General features: G+C 43.9%; 1 protein-coding gene across 13 annotated transcripts in view; it reads left to right on the top strand.

The window, feature by feature from the left end:
* Nucleotides 1-16,278, top strand: part of TANC1 (tetratricopeptide repeat, ankyrin repeat and coiled-coil containing 1) — a 239,983-nt gene extending 223,705 nt beyond the window's left edge. For all 13 annotated transcript variants that reach the window (XM_078451240.2, XM_078451248.2, XM_078451245.2 and 10 more), the window contains 8 exons: nucleotides 2,483-2,616; nucleotides 4,151-4,274; nucleotides 4,598-4,773; nucleotides 7,897-8,029; nucleotides 9,456-9,547; nucleotides 11,263-11,409; nucleotides 12,308-12,408; nucleotides 13,196-16,278. In XM_078451240.2, the coding sequence (XP_078307366.2) occupies nucleotides 2,483-2,616; nucleotides 4,151-4,274; nucleotides 4,598-4,773; nucleotides 7,897-8,029; nucleotides 9,456-9,547; nucleotides 11,263-11,409; nucleotides 12,308-12,408; nucleotides 13,196-14,630 (2,342 nt within the window). In that variant the 3' untranslated portion in view covers nucleotides 14,631-16,278. The remainder of the gene's footprint in view (nucleotides 1-2,482; nucleotides 2,617-4,150; nucleotides 4,275-4,597; nucleotides 4,774-7,896; nucleotides 8,030-9,455; nucleotides 9,548-11,262; nucleotides 11,410-12,307; nucleotides 12,409-13,195) is intronic.
* Nucleotides 16,279-17,913: the final 1,635 nt, after the last annotated feature.

The raw sequence follows: 17,913 nt of genomic DNA, 5'->3' as shown, positions 1-17,913 counted from the left end.
TTGTAAGAAATTCTTTGGATAGATGATGACAGGAAAGCATTATTAAGATTGCCCAGTGACAAGCTGCTCTGGTGACACATTCCTTGCCTCAGGGGACTTAGGGCCAGAAGCAAAGTGAGCGCTCACTGCCTTTCCAGAAGGAGAGGGCTTGCTTTCTACACCACCTTCCACAGCCTGACCTTCACATCTTTAGGGCCCCGGCCTGGCACATTCACTCACTTGCTCATGAGTCCTGCCATCTTCCTCACTTTCCTAGGGCACAGGTCCCTGGGATGGATGGGAAACTCAGGTGATCTGCTGAGCAGCTGTGGCACCTCTGTGTGAACAGTCTCTGGCCCCACTGCACTGTGTCCCGGGAACAGTCCGAGGAGACTTCTTTGTTTCTTGGAAGAACTGTTCTTCTCACAGGCAGATCAGGCCCAGGTGTCAGGTTTACATGCTTGTGCACATGTGGCTCCTGGGGTTGAACTGTGGTCAGGCTGACTGGAGGTGGAGTAGGTGTGGTTGTCTGTCCCGAGAGGGGTCTGAGGAGGACAGAAGGATGGAGATGTGCATGTGGAAAGCAGGGTTTGTGAGCACTTGGGTCCCCTAGGCCTGACTCCCTTAGGTGCCCAGGAGAATGGGACACAGACCCTGCGGTCTGCAGTGGAGCCAGGCTGCCCTCTAAAAGGAGGTGCCCTGCTGCGGTGGGGTATGTGTGCTACGTATGACCAAGTCACCGTGCATGTTCCTTTGTGTGTTGTTTCTTTGAACTGATGACAAGTTTGTGATACTGGTGCCTTGTGTTGCCTTCAGTGGTGTGGCGTTTGTTGTTCTTGCTGTACTGTGTTCCATTGTTGGGCTGCACCGTACTTCGATGCACCCCACTGTTGATGGCCATGTGAGCTGCTTTCAGTTTGTGGCTGTTGTCACTACATCTCTCAGTGCCCTAGAAGGGCATCTCCAGGCACGTGTCTGCAAGTGGGGTTGCTGTGCGATGGGATGTGGATATCTTTACTCCAACCAGCAGTGTGTGTGAGCATATCCATTTCTCAATTACTTGGATTGCTGACGAGGCTGGGTACTTTTCATAAGTTCATTATCACTTGGACTTCACCTTTGGTGAAGGGCCTTGTACTGTGTTTTCCTGATTTTCATACTGAGAGGTCTTACTGATTTGTAGCAACACTGGATCTGTTCTGGAAGCCAGGCATGTGTAAGTGTGAGGCTGAGACAACGTTGTCTTAGGCAGGCAGCAGGAATAGAGCCACAGTACCACACTCAGCCTTCTCCTTCCTCATCTGAATTGTCAGTGCTCCCTCCTGAGGTGTCATTCCTCCCCAGCGCCTTCCTGTCCTGTCCTCCACTGAAACTTGTCTTGTTGTCCTGGCTTGGGATCATCCCTGGAATCTGTGACCATCCTTTCCTCTAGATGATCATTCACGTGACATAGCAGAGGACGCTCATCCAATTAAACCCCTCTTTTTACTACTCTTCATCAGGAATCATGGCCTGGGACGGGGGTGAGGAGGCATAATTACTGAAGTGGGGGCATCATGAGAATCTTTCCAATGTATTCTCTTTCCCTCCATTCTATTTTTGTTTTATCCTTGGCTGACTTTCCTAGAACATCGCTACTACCAGCGGCCACTTGCTGCTCAGTATCGCACTAGGCTATTTACCTGAGCACTCGAGGCCCCCAACAATCAGATTCCCTTTTCTTTCTTGACATTCTTAATCCAGCATCTTGACTGGTTATAGAGATTCTAAGCTCTGTATAGACAGGAATGATTTGATATGCCCTTGACTGCCTCAGTAATTACTAGTTCTTGCTGATTGAAATTTATGACTTTAAGGTAAGAGGCTGGACTGGATAATACTACTGATTGTGTGTGTGTGTGTGTGTGTGTGTGTGTTGCACTATATTCTGATTATATTCTGATTATCTCTTGCTGTGGGTGGAGGGACAAAAAAAGCAAAACAAGACAATGAAATAAAAACATAGTGGCTCCTGAATCTACAGTGTGGACTGGGCTTGGTAGGGATGGTTCACCTCTGCTCACCTGCTTTACCTGGTGCAGCGAGACTCTGTCTGGGGATCCATTATCAGGATGGTGCACACCCATGCTTGCCAGTTTGTTGCTGGCTGGCTGCTGGGAGCTCACCTGGGACTGTCAACCACACACAGGCCTGGGTGCTTCTCCCTGTGAGTGTCACCACAGGGCCACTTGGGTTTCCTCCCACCATGGCAGCTGGTTCCAAGAATGAGTGTTCCGAGGAGAACTAGAAGTTCCCCATCTCAGGACCTGGCCCAGACACTGGCATGTCGTCATTCCTTCTGTGTTGCATTGGTCAGAGCTGTCACAGAGCCCACCCAGATCCAGGGACGCAGGGAAGGGTGCAGAACCGCCTTCCTGGCAGTGGGAGGACTATCCAAGAATCTGTGGCCCCCTTCAGCTACCACACACTAACAGACTCCCTCTGCCCTGTGACCTTCCCTCAGCCCTGACTGCTGCTGCTGGAAGAGGGAAGCTGGAGGTGTGCGAGCTGCTGCTGGAGCACGGAGCTGCTGTGTCTCAGACTAACAGGAGAGGAGTCCCACCTTTGTTTTGTGCAGCACGCCAGGGGCATTGGCAGGTACCCGGTGGGCCCCCGAAGGCTTCGGAAACTGTGGGTGGGATAGAGCTCACTAGCGCCCATCTCCCCAGGGGCCACATGCGGCTCCCCTGACCCTGTCTTTTTCACATTCTTGGCTGCTGCTTGTGCTGTCAGTTCTACTCGATAACCGCCAACATTTGACGGGCTAGTGCAGTCAGCCATTGTAGGCTGGTAACCTAACTGGGAGCAAGGCTGGTGACCAGGGGAGACCAGTGGCTGCCTCCTTTTAACCAGGGAGGGTTAGTTTTCTGTCATGAGAACTGAAGACTTGCTGTAACATACTTGTTGTCGTGATTTTGTGACCCATTTGTCCAGCACACTTGGAAGAAGAGTGGTTCTCTTATGCTCTTTAGAAAAGGAAACATTTTCTCTCTGGTCTAGGACTGTGATTCAGCCTGGTTTCTTTTGTGAGGAGTGGCCCATTGCCTCTAATTTAGGGGCATAGGAGATCTTCGAGAACAGTCATTTATTCATTTATTCATTTTGCAAATAGTAGCCACGTACCCACCCCATGCCTGGTATGAGGTTACAGTCAAGCTGCACACAAATGGATCTTACTACATACATTATAGGAAGAATTTTCTAGACCCAAGTTTACATCACGGAATCATGATGCTAGTGCAATTGTTAGGAGCTACCAGTGCTCTCCACCAAGATTGGCTTTTCAGTTCCATTTCCAAGAGCTTGGTTTGTACCATCTGCGTCCTGTCCTCCTCATAATGTCTATCTGATGCCCTAGCTAATCCTCTCTCCTGGTCTCAGTACTTCCTAAGTCATGGGGAGGTTTGGAAAGCATCTGTCAGTGTCTCAAGAACAAGAAAGCAATGGGAATACTCCACCTTCTGTTGTCGCCATATAACTAATGCTGTGCCAGAGGGCACTCACTGTGATGGTATTTGTAGGAGACACCTCTCTGGTTTTTTGTTTGTGTTCCCCAGTCTTATTGCCATGCACTGGTTGAAGGCACAGAGCTGAGGCTGGGAATGTCTTCCAGGAAGCTTTGCTAAAAATTATCTTCTGTGAAGGTCAAGCCATCCACTAAGCTGGGAGGCTTAGAAAAGCAGATTGCTTGGGGGTGTGGTGGGTGAATGCTTTCCTGCAGCCCCCACCCTCCTACGGGAGTGTAGCTGCAGGATCATCACCCTGGGACCCAGGACCTTTGCCCCTTCCTTTAGTTCTGCCCAGTGATCCCATAAGCCGCATTGTGGCTGTCTGGTCATGACTTGATTGTGACTGGTATCTCCCCTTCTCCACATTACTACTGTTCATGCCTTGTATGTGCATGTTTTACAGCTATAGTAATTGAGTATGTGAAAAAAAAGTACATATTTGGAAGAAGATTCTGTTCAAAGGAATACAATGGAAAGATGGCACGGGCCCTACAAATCACACATGTAAAGAGGCATTTGAAGAAGGAATCCTTTATTGCTTTTAAGTGTGGAAAACCTGCCTGGGTAGAGAGCACATGATTGAAAGTGGAGCAGGGAGACTGTAATTCCAATGTTTCTTTCAGATCGTTAGATTATTCTTGGACCGTGGCTGTGATGTGAGCCTAAGTGACAAGCAGGGCCGGACGCCCCTCATGGTGGCCGCTTGTGAAGGACACTTGAGCACCGTGGAATTTCTCCTTTCAAAAGGTAGCAGCATGGGAGCCCCTGCAGAGGTTTCTTCGGAATGGACAAAGAAAAGAGCTTTGGTAGACCCACTGGCAGTGCTTTTCAATTCAAGTTTGAAAAGTCTTCTTGTTACGGACATTCTCTGATTCACACACAAGTGGAAAGAATACGTAGTAGACATATATACCTATTACTCAGCTTCAGCAGTGGTGACCATTTTGCCAGCTTCAGATATCACAGGCTTGATTGCCACCAGTCAGGCCAGGTGTTTGCAGATGTGAATCGATTGGCTTCTGGGCTTTGTCTTACTGAGCTCATGTTTTGCGAATGGGCTTTTCTTTCAGGTGCTGCCCTTTCTTCTCTGGACAAAGAGGGACTGTCAGCATTAAGCTGGGCTTGTCTGAAGGGTCACAGGGCAGTGGTCCAGTTTCTGGTTGAGGAAGGAGCCGAGATAGACCAGACGGACAAGAATGGCCGCACTCCCTTGGACCTGGCCGCCTTCTACGGTGACGCAGAGACCGTAGGTACCCCGCAGGTGGTCACACACTCCACCTGCACACCAGGCCAGTGCTGCAGAGAAACCCAGGAGTTGAATTATTCCCAGAGTGCATGTGAGGCCGTGTTGAGTGTGGTCAGTGTGGACTTGTGTGCTGTGGGGTAGCTTTCATTTTTCTCTAATTCTCTGGCATTCAGTCTGTGGCAGAATTTTAGTAAAGATTTTAATAGACTCTTAAAACCTTCAAGATACATGATTACAAACTGTGTCTTCAAACATATGTTGAACATATGTATGTGTGTGTGTGTGTGTGTGTAGTTTTATTTTCTTCTAGTAACCCATATAAATAGAATTCCTCTACAGAGCATTTAAAAATCACTTTTTTATATATATGAGCAGTTACTAATCAGATAATTATCTGGTTTATTTTTAATAAAAATGTGGCAGTCTAGAAATAATATAAATAATATAAATATATATAATAGAGATATATATCTATAGATTATATAGTGTCTATAATATAGACATAATAGACATATAGACATAATATAAATATATCTATATTATATATATTTACATATATATTTCTATATATAATATACATATTATATATATTTATACCTATATATTATAGACATATTTCTAGACAACAAATAACATAAATAATGTAAATAATATAAATAAAAAATAAATAACATAAATAAAACATAACATAAATATATAGATATAAATATATAATATATTATATATAGATTTATATATTAGAGATAAATATATAATATTTATATATAAATATATATAATCTATGTATTATATATATATAGATTATATATTATTTGTTATTTCTAGACAATGCTGATTTTTATTTATTAAAAATAAACCAGATAATTATCTGATTAGTAACTGCTCATATATATGTTTATATTATTTCTAGACAATGCCACATTATGTATATAGATTATATAGATGCATATAGATATAATGTCACATTATTTATATAGATAAAATATATATATAAATAATATACAAATAATATAAAATATTTAGGGCACTATATTCGTCCCTTTGCCAAATGTTTAATTGAGAGAAGAAGGGATAAAATATTAGTAATATAAGAACTACAAAATGTCTTTCAGGGCAGAAACCATGTCTTTGTCAAGTTCCACATCCCAGGCACCAAGCAGGTGTTAAAGGAATGTTCAGCTCCTTCAGACTTACCATTTTTGAAGAATTAAATATGTCTAATGTGCAAATTAGCCAGAGAGATACTGTGTTTCTGGAAACCATGAAATTTAGAACAAAAGCCATCCTTGTTCTGCATGTCTGGGCCTTGATGCTTTTTAGAAGGCAGTGATGTTCGTGTTAAATGGACTCAATTTCCTGGACAGTGTAAATTGTACTTAATGTTGATTTTCAAAAACAGCTGTTTAAACCTCACATATCCATACTTTTATTTTTCAGCTTCTATTACCTTACCAAATCCTAGTTTGTCAGCATTAGGAAGAGTGAAGGAGCTTAGCATTCTAGGGTAATTTTTTTTCATTGTGATTTAAAAACACATAACATAAAAGTTACCATCTTAACCATTTCTAAGTGAAGAGTTCAGTGGTGCTAAGTACACTTAACATTATTGTACAACTAATATCCACACTTTATCCTGTAAAACCGAAACTCTGTACCCAATAAATAAGACTGTTTCTCTCCTCCAGTCCCTGACAGTCACCATTCTACTTTGTGAATTGACCACTCTAGTACCTCATACAGGTGGAATCATAGAATATTTTTCCTTTTATAAACTGGCTTTATTTCACTTAGCATAATGTCTTCAAGGTTCATCCACCTTGTAGCATGTAACAGGATTTCCTTTTTTAAGGTTGAATAATATTCCACTGTATGTCTGTGCCACATTGTGTCAATCATTTCATCTGTCAGTGAACACTTGAGTTCACTCCACCTCTTGGCTATCGTGAATAGTCACAATTTACAATAGTCCACTGTGGCTATGCAGATATCTCTTCAGGATCCTGTAGATTCTTCAAGATTTATCTATATTCTTTTGGATATATACCCAGAAGTGGGATTGCTGGATCAAGTGGTAGTTATATTTTTAATTTTTTGAGGAACTTTCATACTGTGTCTAGAGTGTTTGCACCAGTTTACGTTCCCACCAGCAATGCTCAGGGGTCCTATTTCTTGACATCCTCACCAACACTTTTTTTTTTTTTTTTGATAGTGGCCATCCTAATAATGTGAGGTGATAATCTCATGGTTTTGATTTTCATTTCTCTAATGATTAATAATGTTGAGCATCTTCTCATATGCTTCTTAGTCATTTGTATATCACCTTTAGAGAAATGTATATTCATATCCTTTTTAAGATTGGGTTATTTGGGTTTCTTATTGTTGAGTTGTAGGAGTTCTTTATATATTATGGATATTAATCCTTCCAGTGTCATTTTGAATAATTGGTGGACTGTCAGATTCACATGAAAATCTAAGGTGACTTCTTTTCAGCAATTTGAGCAGCCCAAGTGATTTTTCCTCTGTGTTCCATTTCTGAGTGACTGCTGTCATACCACGTCAAATCAAGCTATGTACCATGGTCTCAAACCTTGCCTCTTTACATACCCAATATTTGAGTCTCTTTCCTAAGCCTTAAAGTGAGTAATAATTGGTTTTTTCTAATCTCAAGCTGCTAGTTTTTCTAGCTTGCTATACCCAGGCTGTGTGGGTCTGAGTGTTTCCAGAGGTCCCATTGCTGTAGACTGCCAGTATGTAGGAGCTGTTGTAGAAGTCTGCCTCCTAAGTAATTGGAGATGAAAATATGACTGTGGCCATCCCTGTGGTCTGGGAAGTTGATATACATATACTCCTCTGTGGTATATGAATGCATGTACATAACATGTCCCTCCCTAGGAGTGTTCACCCGCCTCCCTCATTGCTGATGGTAGAGTGGACTTTAGCTATGGATTATAGCCCTCTTTTCGGTTACCCGTTGGCTTCATTGCCATTAGGACCCTTCATGGCCAGAGGCGTTGAAGATCACAGTAAAGCTAAGACTGCCAGTTCCACCCCAGGATGCAGAGGTGGGTGGGGTGTGACACCTCTGCCACCAGCCACCCCTCAGGGCTCTGTCTCTCCCTGCAGGTACTGTATCTGGTTGAGAAGGGAGCCGTGATTGAGCACGTGGACCACAGCGGCATGCGCCCCTTGGATAGAGCCATTGGTTGTCGAAATACATCTGTAGTGGTTACACTGCTGAGAAAAGGAGCCAAATTAGGTCAGTGAACACCTCATCTCAGCAGCGGGAGAGGGAGGTTCACTTCAAATTCTAGAGTATGTCCGGGGCCATAAAGACTTACCTGATCCCAGGTTAAGAAGATGTCAGGTGCCTAGAGATTTCTTTTCTGTCCTCTACAAGGCTCATTTAAACACAGTCATTCAGAATGCTTAAATAACTCATTACATTATCACTGCAATGTGGGTAGAAAGCAGTGGCCAATGTTGAAGACCAGTCTAGAATTGTAGGGTGTTAGGGATGCCCGGGAGCCACAGCACTGAGCAGCTCCATTCAGCTCTTCGGGGGAGGCTGGTTATGTGGTTAAGAAAGCTCACAGGTGGCTCTGCTGAGCAGCTGAATTGGCAAACCACTGTTCTGGAGTAGTCCTAGTCGGGTAGGGTAGCCACAACTCCAGCAGTTTCTGTGAAGGAAAGTTCATGGGATTTTACTGGAAACTAGATGGGGGAGGGGTGTCACTGAAGGATAATGACAGGGCAGAGGGGACTCAGAGTAGGAAGAGCCTTGTTCTCTGTGCTTGGTCGGAGCGTGAGCCCCCACTCACAATGTGTGGGTAAAGAGCAACAAGAACATGGCTCTCGTAGTTTAATACATCAGACCTTCAGCCAGCGGCAGCCCCCAGGAGGGGACTGTGGCAAAGATGAACAGATCTGATGTTACTAAGCAGTTCACAGTACCAGAAATTATTCTGAACAGTTTCATGTTTTATCATAGTTAATCCTCACCTACCCTCTAAGTAGGTAGAGATAACACCATCATGTTGCAGAGGAGTAAACCAAGGCAAAGTGGAGGTAAATAGCTTCCTTAAGGTCATGGTAATCAGCAGAGTCAGTGGAGCAGAGTAGTCTGACTCTGAGACTGTCCTCTCTTAAGCATTATTCCCTGCACGTGCTCAGAAGTGGGGCTGGCGGCTGGAGAAACATGAGCTGTGACAAGAGGGCGGACCAACCAGACAGAGCCAACCTGTCTGGGCAGATGCAGTATAGACTGCAGCAGAGAGCGAGAGGCTGCTAAGAACACGTGCCTTCACTTACCAGCAGACATGGGCCCTGCAGGAAGCTAAGGAGATTATTCAGAAGCCATGTTTGATTTTCCCCAAAAATCCCAGCAGAAGGGAGGGATGGGCCTGGCTGCTCTGACGCCTTGGTTTCCCAGCACTCTTTTCATCAGAGTAACAGGTGCACGGGGTACAGCCTCCTCCCAGGAGCCTCATTCAGCGTGAGGCAGATTGGAAGAGAGACCAACTCCTGGGGGTCCTGCTCCCTGTCCTTACTTGTACTGTTGTCTGGAGGCTGCAGGACACAGTATGCTGCCGTCTGTGACCTGGGCTGCCATCTGGCCCCAGCAGCAGTAAACTCCTTCCCTCCCGGAGCACTGACGTGCCTCTGAATGCATGTTTGTTTTGCAGGAAATGCCGCCTGGGCGATGGCTACTTCCAAACCTGATATTTTGATTATACTTTTACAGAAATTGATGGAGGAAGGAAACGTGATGTACAAAGTAAGTGGTATCGCCCTTTTCTGGGATGTGACCGCCTACGAGCAACCTCTTAGTTTGGTGTGGACCGGGCAGGACCATGCTCCTGCCCACCACACCTGTAGCCAGGCTTCCGTGGATGCTCTGGGAGATGCACACCTGGCCTCGTGCCCAGGCTTTCATGTCTCCACAGCAGAGCCTTCAAGGTGGAAGGCCCTATTCTGTCGTTGAGAACTGTTATTTCTGAATGAATCCTCACAGCTATGACTGTGACATATGGCCTGAAGCCTTGGTGTGAAGGTAGAGTGGCCTCAAGCAGGACATTCCTTAATTCAGGAAAGGGCCACTCAGGAGACATTTTCTGAAGAAAAGAATCGTTAAGTCTCCTAAGACTTTATTATCTTATTTTTAATAGTTGTAAGCTTCTGCAATTTGAAACAGTTTCTAGAGATATTTTTACTTAAGATAGTCAAGGAATATATAATACTCAGTTACTGAGGAGATGATTTTTTTCCCCATTTTCCCTTAGAAATGGAAATATAAAGATTAATAAAAGTAAACATTTTAAATAAAATTTGAAGTAAAATTTCCAAAATAAGCCATTAGTTTAGATCAGAGGTCAGCAGACTTTTTCTGTAAAACGCCAGACAAGGAAATAGGCTTTGCCATATGGTCTCTGTCACTGCTCTCCAGCTTTGCTGCTGTGGGATGAAAGCAGCCACAGGTGATACAGAACATATGGGTGTGGCCATGTCCCAGTCAAAGTGCATTTGTAAAAATGGGTGGCAGGCGAGATTTGGCCCAGAAGCTGTAGTGTGCCCACCCCTGGCTTAGATAGATGCTTAGGCCATAGACCTAGATCACTGTTCTTTCCAGGTCTGTATTAGACAGAAGTAAAAGTTCTGAAAATAAAACAAAAAACTGCATTATGACCATTTTAATCCTTTTATCAGGAGGCTGCTGCATGGACTGCATTTAGTTTTTCCCTTTTCTTTTTTTAATAATAACAAATATGTAGGCAAAAGCACGACCCAGCGGGGTTCCTGACTTGTAATCCGTTTGAAATTGAGTTCAGAGTATATGTTGTTGTGGCTTTGAAGTGGTTTTAATATGAATTTTGGTAGGCAATTATGTTAGAAATATCAAGCCATTTTCAGCAGACTTCACACCTGCTGTGCTATGGAACTGACTGAGCAAATTGATTTCTTTAGCCTTGAAAATGATGTGTGGTGCTGTTCCAGTTTTTAAAGCCCATACTTTAGTTCCTCTCACAAATGATTATTCTACAGCAAGCTCTAGGTTTCTCCACAAGACTGTACTTGCCTTGGGAAGGGCATCATTTCTTTATCTGATTTCTATCGTTACAGTTAGCATTAAAGTATTTGTCGAGGAAGTATCATTCCTGAAATGGTTTTCAAAAATATATAACAGAGAGGATAATCTGATGTATTAAAATTGATGGTTATCAATTAGGCAGTTTACAGACTGTTTCCTAGAAAACCAGTTTGTGCCTTCCCCGTGAAGCACGTCGTGCAGAAGTCCGTGCGGACAGCTAGTCTGTGCAGGCTCATGCTGGTCAGGGCACTGTGTCCTCTGCAGGACCCTTCCATGTGCTCGGATGGTTTCGGTTGCGGATGAGAGGGACGCGGAAACCTCACCAGGGTCTTCAAATTGCGGGAGGCTGTTCATCTTGAAGCATCCGGGAAAGGATCAATTTCTGTGCCTTTTTTGATTCCTAGAAAGGGAAGATGAAAGAGGCAGCCCAGAGGTACCAGTATGCCTTAAGGAAGTTTCCGCGGGAAGGATTTGGAGAGGACATGAGACCATTCAATGAGCTAAGAGTTTCCCTCTATCTCAATTTGTCTCGCTGCCGAAGAAAAACAAATGTAAGCTGTGGGCCCTTAACCTTAGTCTGTTCCTTTAGCGGTAGAGTGTTTTCTAGCGGTGAAGGCCAGCCCTTATGCAGACGAGTCACGGAGCCTCCTGTGTGGTTTGTTTGCACGTTGCTGTGAACTTGGCGTGTGGGGGGGCTGCTTCTCCTTAGGTGGCCGTCACGTGATCGCCGTCACTGCGTCCTTAGAGTGCTGAGGGAATGCACTTGGAAGGCACTTTCCTCGGCCTCAGCAGTGACAGGCGAGCCGGCTGCCGCTCCTCCCCTTGCCAGCATGCACTTCTGTCACGGGCCACCCTTCCCAGACTCAAAAGGGTGCTGTAAAGTTCAACACGGATGTGTTATAATCCGTATGCCAGTAACCGGTTAATTTGTAGTTCTCAGTAGTTAACTCATAGTTAATTTGTAAACAGAAACTATAGATGTGCTTCAGTACTTCTTTCTCCTGCTTTTTGTTGCTATTGTTGTTCATTTCATCTTCTCACCACTGAATCCATTGACCGCCTGCTTCTGTGCCCGCGAATGCGGCCCACCTTGCCGTTGCAGTGTGTGGGCGTCTCCGTCCCTCTTGGAATCTGACCCTCCGTGCTCCTGCGCGTTGCATGCTCCCCTGCCTTCTGGTGCGCTGCTTCTACCCGCTGTTCCGAGTCGTCCGTTTTTTACTTCTCTACTGGGTTCTTCTCTTAAAATATGAATAAGCATTAACTATCTCCTAACTTTACTCATTTTAAACTCCTTAACTTTAAAACAAAATAAATAAAACTTATGTTGCCCTTTACCTATTCAGTTACGTCCCAGTTCTCTGCTAACCTTGAGAGGAAATCTGTTAAAAAGATGTCTGTACTCATGTCTCAGTGCTTCTTTTGACTCCTGTATTTAAATGTTGACACCAGGACTTTGGCATGGCAGAAGAATTTGCTTCCAAGGCTCTCGAATTGAAACCAAAGTCCTATGAAGCCTTTTATGCCAGGGCAAGAGCGAAGAGAAATAGCAGGTACTGTCTGGGGTCTGATCTATGACTAAGGAAGCCTTCTTGTGTCTGTTTGGTATCAAAGCTGCTGTTGACTTTGGGAGTTTCTGATTCACCAGCATTGCTCTAATGACTCTCCTTCCTTTTGATACTAAATTGGTAGCTTCCAAGGGGCACAGCAGTGGATATTATCAGTGATGGCTAGACTTTTGTTTTCTCCTAACATCCCAGTAACTGTTCCTTCCCTGCACACTTGCTGCAACACAGAATCTGTATTAGTCTGTGCTCACAGGGAACCTGCCAGCTAGAGACATTAGAGCAGGGGAGGTGGGGAAGGGAAGAGAATCCTATAAGGCTTTTGGGTTAGAGATGGACACGGTGAGAAGCAATGGTGAAGAAAACTAAGAGGATTCTAACACCCACTGGTTTATGTCTGTTCCTGCTCCTGGGCCAGTGGTGGTTAGAGATGTAAGGGCCCTGGCATGGTGCAGGTGTGGGTCAGAGTTCACTCCCACCTAGTGGAGTAGCTCTAAGCTCGTGTAGAATAGCTCCTGTCCACCACAGTAGGTGTGCCAAACTCACTCAGCTGCCTTTTTTTTTTTTTAAAGATTTTATTGTTAAGTAGTCTCTACACCCAATGTGTGGCTCAAACTCATAACCCCAAGATCAAGAGTTGAGTACTTCACCAGCTGAGCCAGCCAGGCGCCCCCCTCCCCTTCTCTTTCTTTTCAGCAGAACTGTTTTATGAACAGTTACATTGGGAGCATGCTCTCACGTGGCTCCTAACCGTATCCTCTGCTTTCACGTATAGGCAGTTTGCCGCGGCTCTGGCTGACCTCCGGGAAGCTGTGAAGCTCTGTCCCACCAATCAGGAAATCAGGAGGCTGGTGGCCCGTGTCGAGGAGGAATGCAAGCAGCTCCAGAGGAGCCAGCAGCAGAAACAGCAGTGCCCAGCACCAGCCCCACCCAATGACTCCGACAACGAGGAGGACACTCCGACCCCTGGGTTAAACGACCACTTCCATCTTGAGGAGGGTGGGGAAGAAGAAACTTCCTCCCAGGAAGAGTCTATTTCCCCACCGCCCAGGTCTCAGCCATCCTCCTGTGTCCCCTCTCCGTATATCCGAAACCTTCAAGAAGGGTTACAGTCCAAAGTCAGGCCGGTGTCCCCGCAGCACAGGCCAGGCATCGGTAAGGCCCCGAGGGAAGCTGTAGCTCCGCCCGGGCTTGTCCTGCAGCCCACCCGGCAGGCACAGATCGTGAAGACCAACCAACATCTGGGTTCTGGACAGGCCGGCGTGAGAAACGGTAGCACAAAAATGCAGGTCGCTGCTCAGAATCCTCCCCCGAGCCCTATGCCAGGTGGGATCCCTGCAGCTCCCGGTGGTGGCAGAACCCAGCGTTTGGAGGGCACGGGCACTTTGACTGTGGGCGCCGGGTCTGGCCATTTTGGAGAGAGGCTGGGCCCCAGCCACGGTGTCCAGCTGCAGCACAGCGAGGGCGGTGCTGCCTACCCCTTACCGAGCAAGGTAAAGACTGCAGAGAGGCTTCTGTCTCACGCCTCCGTAGCCGTGGATGTAGCCCCTCTCAACCAGGGCGGGCCAGTGAGCTGCGGTGACGGGCGACACCCGGCTTCCCTCACCAGCTCAGGCTCTTCTGGTTCTCCGTCTGGCAGCATAAAGATGTCAAGTTCAACCAGTAGTTTGACTTCAAGCAGCAGTTTCTCAGATGGCTTCAAAGTCCAAGGACCGGATGCTCGCATTAAAGACAAGGTTGTTAGCCAGAGTCAAAGTGGGACAGCCGAGCACAGACCACGCAGTACTCCGTTCATGGGCATCATGGATAAGACTGCAAGGTTCCAGCAGCAGAACAATCCTCCAAACCGTACCTGGCACTGTCAGGTGCCGGAGGGGCTACTGCTGAACACGTCCTCTGCAGCCGGCTTGCAATCCTTGAACTCTGAGAAGCCCTCTTTCAAACAAGCAGGAGGATATAGTAGCCAAGCCAAAACCTGTGCTGTTTCTACCCTGGGTGGAAGTGTCCATAATGGGTCACAGGTGAAGGAGCCAGAAGAAAAGAAATGCCAAATTCCGGTCCACTGTCAAGATAGCAGGATCACTAAGACTGTTTCTCATCTGTATCAGGAAAGTATCTCCAAACAGCAGCCTCATGTCAGTAATGAAGCTCACAGGAGTCACCTCCCTTCAGCAAAACCAAAGCGATCATTCATAGAGTCAAATGTGTGAGCCTTAAGAGAGACGCATATGTGGGATTGGGGAAACCGTGTGCCAGCTCCTGGTGGTGATTCAGAGGTTTTTCGTGAGAAAAATTACCTTGTAGCCATGTATTTTTTTTTCTTTATTCCTTGGGGGTGGGTCAGATGCCACTGATATATATAAAATATGGGATAAAATTTCTTTAATAAATAGCTAGGAGTCACCATAAATAAGAATGCTAACCAGAATGAAAATTTATAATTAGTTATGCCTATTAAGTTAAAAAATTTAAGACCACCAAGAAGACATTAACTCATGGTTTTCTCTTATGAAATTGCTTGGTTTTTACCACTTTTCTCCTAGCGTTTGCTATGTGGTAAAATCATAATATTTCTTAGAGAATGTAAATGTCTAAGTGATAGGTTTAACTTATGACAAATATCCAGATGATGTATTCTGGAAAAGATGGAATCTTCAAGTTTCAGTTCCATTGAGTCAAATCCCAGTTTTTACATATAAATATATAAAAATGTTCTGGCTGAACATGTGTGACTATAAATGTTATCCAGCTGATTCTTTTCATTTTTTTTTAAGCAAAATACAAGAATATCCAAGTATTGTTACCTTCATAGTAGTTCTCTTTTATTTCCATGTTAGGGTTCTCACTAAAAACATTTTTATAGCACCTTTTTGGAATTATATTCCCACTTCAAGGTGTTTATAATATTTGGAAATAGTATAAAGCCATTTGGAAGCAGGATTGGTGGTCAGGTTGGATTTGGACTAAGGATACACCTTTCTTTACGATATGTAAATTCGCTCTCAGCTGGTTCCCAAACTGCTTTTAACAATGATACCATTCCTGGAACAAGCCCTCCAGGGTCCTTTAAGGACAGTATTTAATTTGGATAGTTAAGGTATGGTTAGTTGTTGCTTTTGTTTCATTATACAATCATTACTTTATAGTCACATGTTGTACATATTAAATAGCCAAGTTGTATTCTGACTTGTAAATATAACTATTTCAAGTAGTTAATCATAAAACAACCTCATATATTTGCATGTTCTTTGTAAGCTTCATTCATGCTGGTTGTTGCACTGAACGATATATTACTATGGCATGTTAACAGTATACCAGTAACAGCACTTTATCTCATTTATATGAACACCTTTGAGGTGCTACTTAAGTCCTAACTGATGTATTATTCATTTGTAAAGATAAGGTACAGCAATGAGCCTTGGTTTAAAGGTATTTTTATATGAAAATGGTGTGCTATTGGAGGATGTTAAAATGCTAGTTTGAGAGAGGTAGGAGAATAGTTGTTTTATATGGTGGGATGTGAAATTTATTTTCTAGAATTGGGGAGAAGTAAGTTCTATATTTACAGAAAGTTTTAAAAATGAATCGTTGTAACGACGTTCCTCTGAGCATCATTATGGTTTTGTACGAACAGGAAATCTGGTGTCATTCTTCAACATTTGTGCCTGAGTGTGAACGGTGTACTTTGTACAGCTTTATCATTTTTCTAGGCTTTCCCTGAGTTCTGCTAGAAGTACTTTGGCTTATTTATTGTTTGTTGTTTTCTTTAATATTTGTGAAAGTCTTACTCTTGTTATGTAGTTTTGTTTCTGCACAACTACTGTACTTTTCCATATGGAATAAAGAGTATTAATAGAATTTGTTTTGTATTAAATGAAACAGTGGATAAGTAGAGACTATCCTGAGGACAATGCTTTGCCTTGGTTTAATCCTGGGGGATCTGGTTACCCTCAAGAAAAGAGTGAAAAGTCTATTTTTATAGTAATACTACCACATGCATATTAAATGTCATTCAATAATAATTTCAGAACAAGGGTGACAGCTCCAAGAGATCCCAGAATACTCAATGGTTAACATGAATCTTTTTGCCTGAACTAGGAAGAGCATTCTGTAATTCTCTGTTCCAGAAATCTTGGTGTCTGTTTTGACAGGGAACAGGATCCCTTTAGTACTGTCAGTCACTCTCAAACACTTTGGTCAGACACCAAACTCTGTGTTGATGATGAAAGTTCTTCACGTTTGTATCATCATTCAGTTAGTCTTTATACCCACATAGTTCTGTATCAGGGTAGGATAAATGAACATCAAACTGGGTTGTACTGGGATAAAACCCTGATATGCAATCCGGTACTGCTTCAGGTACTGTCTGGGTGTGGCTGTTACAGCAAGGCTGGGTATCTCCAGCCCTTCTTTAAAGCTAAATATTAAACTAGTTCAAAAGCAAAAACAAAAACAGGTGGGAGGAAAAGCATTATTGGCCCATAAATGTTGAATGACTTTTGCTACGAAGCTGATGTGACTACGGGAATTTATTATAGACTACGTTATGATTTTGACATAGTCTTAAAGATATTTGGTCCAGTTCCCCCAGAAAGAAGTGAAGTCTTCCTGGGAAGCTCTGGTCAGTCCTGAGAGCCAGTGAGCGCTGCTCCCACGAACACCTGAGTGAACAGTTGGGCCTGGGAGTGTAGCCGAGGGGCCTTGTGGTGTCCCTTCCTGTGGTGGATGGGTTTGGATTTTGGTGTGGGAGCGGGGAGGAGGCGCTGTCTGGCTTTGGTTTGTGTACATGACTAGAAGTACTTCACTTTAGTAAGTTACTGGCATCTTAGTTTTCAGCCACAGGAAACCATGATGGTGAAATGTAGAAAAGAAAATCACCTTTAACACATTTAAGAGATAACTAGTCTTTTATTGTGTTTTCTATCAATGACGTCAATAATTTTTAGTAATTTTTATGTAAAAAACCAGTGTGTCTCCTTTGGAAAATAAGTCTACCAAAACAAATATTTGGCCCATTAGTGGACTCTAGGAATTAAAATCTTTTGTTAAAATTAGGTTAACGTACTTTCTCTATAGAATACAATAGAAAAGCACCTAATGCCTGTTCCAACTTTTTTTTGGTCTTCACTTGAACATAAGCAGCATGGGTGGTATGAAAAAGAAAATCCTCTTGTAGAATCACAGATTGTAAATCCCAGCTATGACACAAAGGAAATAAAATTCAGTAATACATTAGGATGACAGAAATTTTACAAAGCAGTTAAAAGATAATTGGGAGATTTTTGTGGTAGCTAAGCTTTCCACGTCTGTAAACATGTAGCATATTAGCTGTAAATTTATAAAATATAGGAAAAGAATATATACATAATTACATCACTCTTCCCCTCTCATTTCTGAGTTTTTGAATTTTAGAACAGCTAAAATGAGGGTTTTGGGGGCACAGAATCTTGGTTCCTGCCTTGGTTCCAGTTGAGTTCTGACCAGCCTTCCCAC

This window comes from Panthera onca, chromosome C1 (genome assembly GCF_046562875.1).
Source record: "Panthera onca isolate mPanOnc1 chromosome C1, mPanOnc1 haplotype 2, whole genome shotgun sequence".
Classification (NCBI taxonomy): Eukaryota; Metazoa; Chordata; class Mammalia; order Carnivora; family Felidae; genus Panthera; species Panthera onca.
The sequence above is the reverse complement of the archived record's forward strand: the minus strand, read 5'-3'. Positions and strand labels throughout refer to the sequence as shown.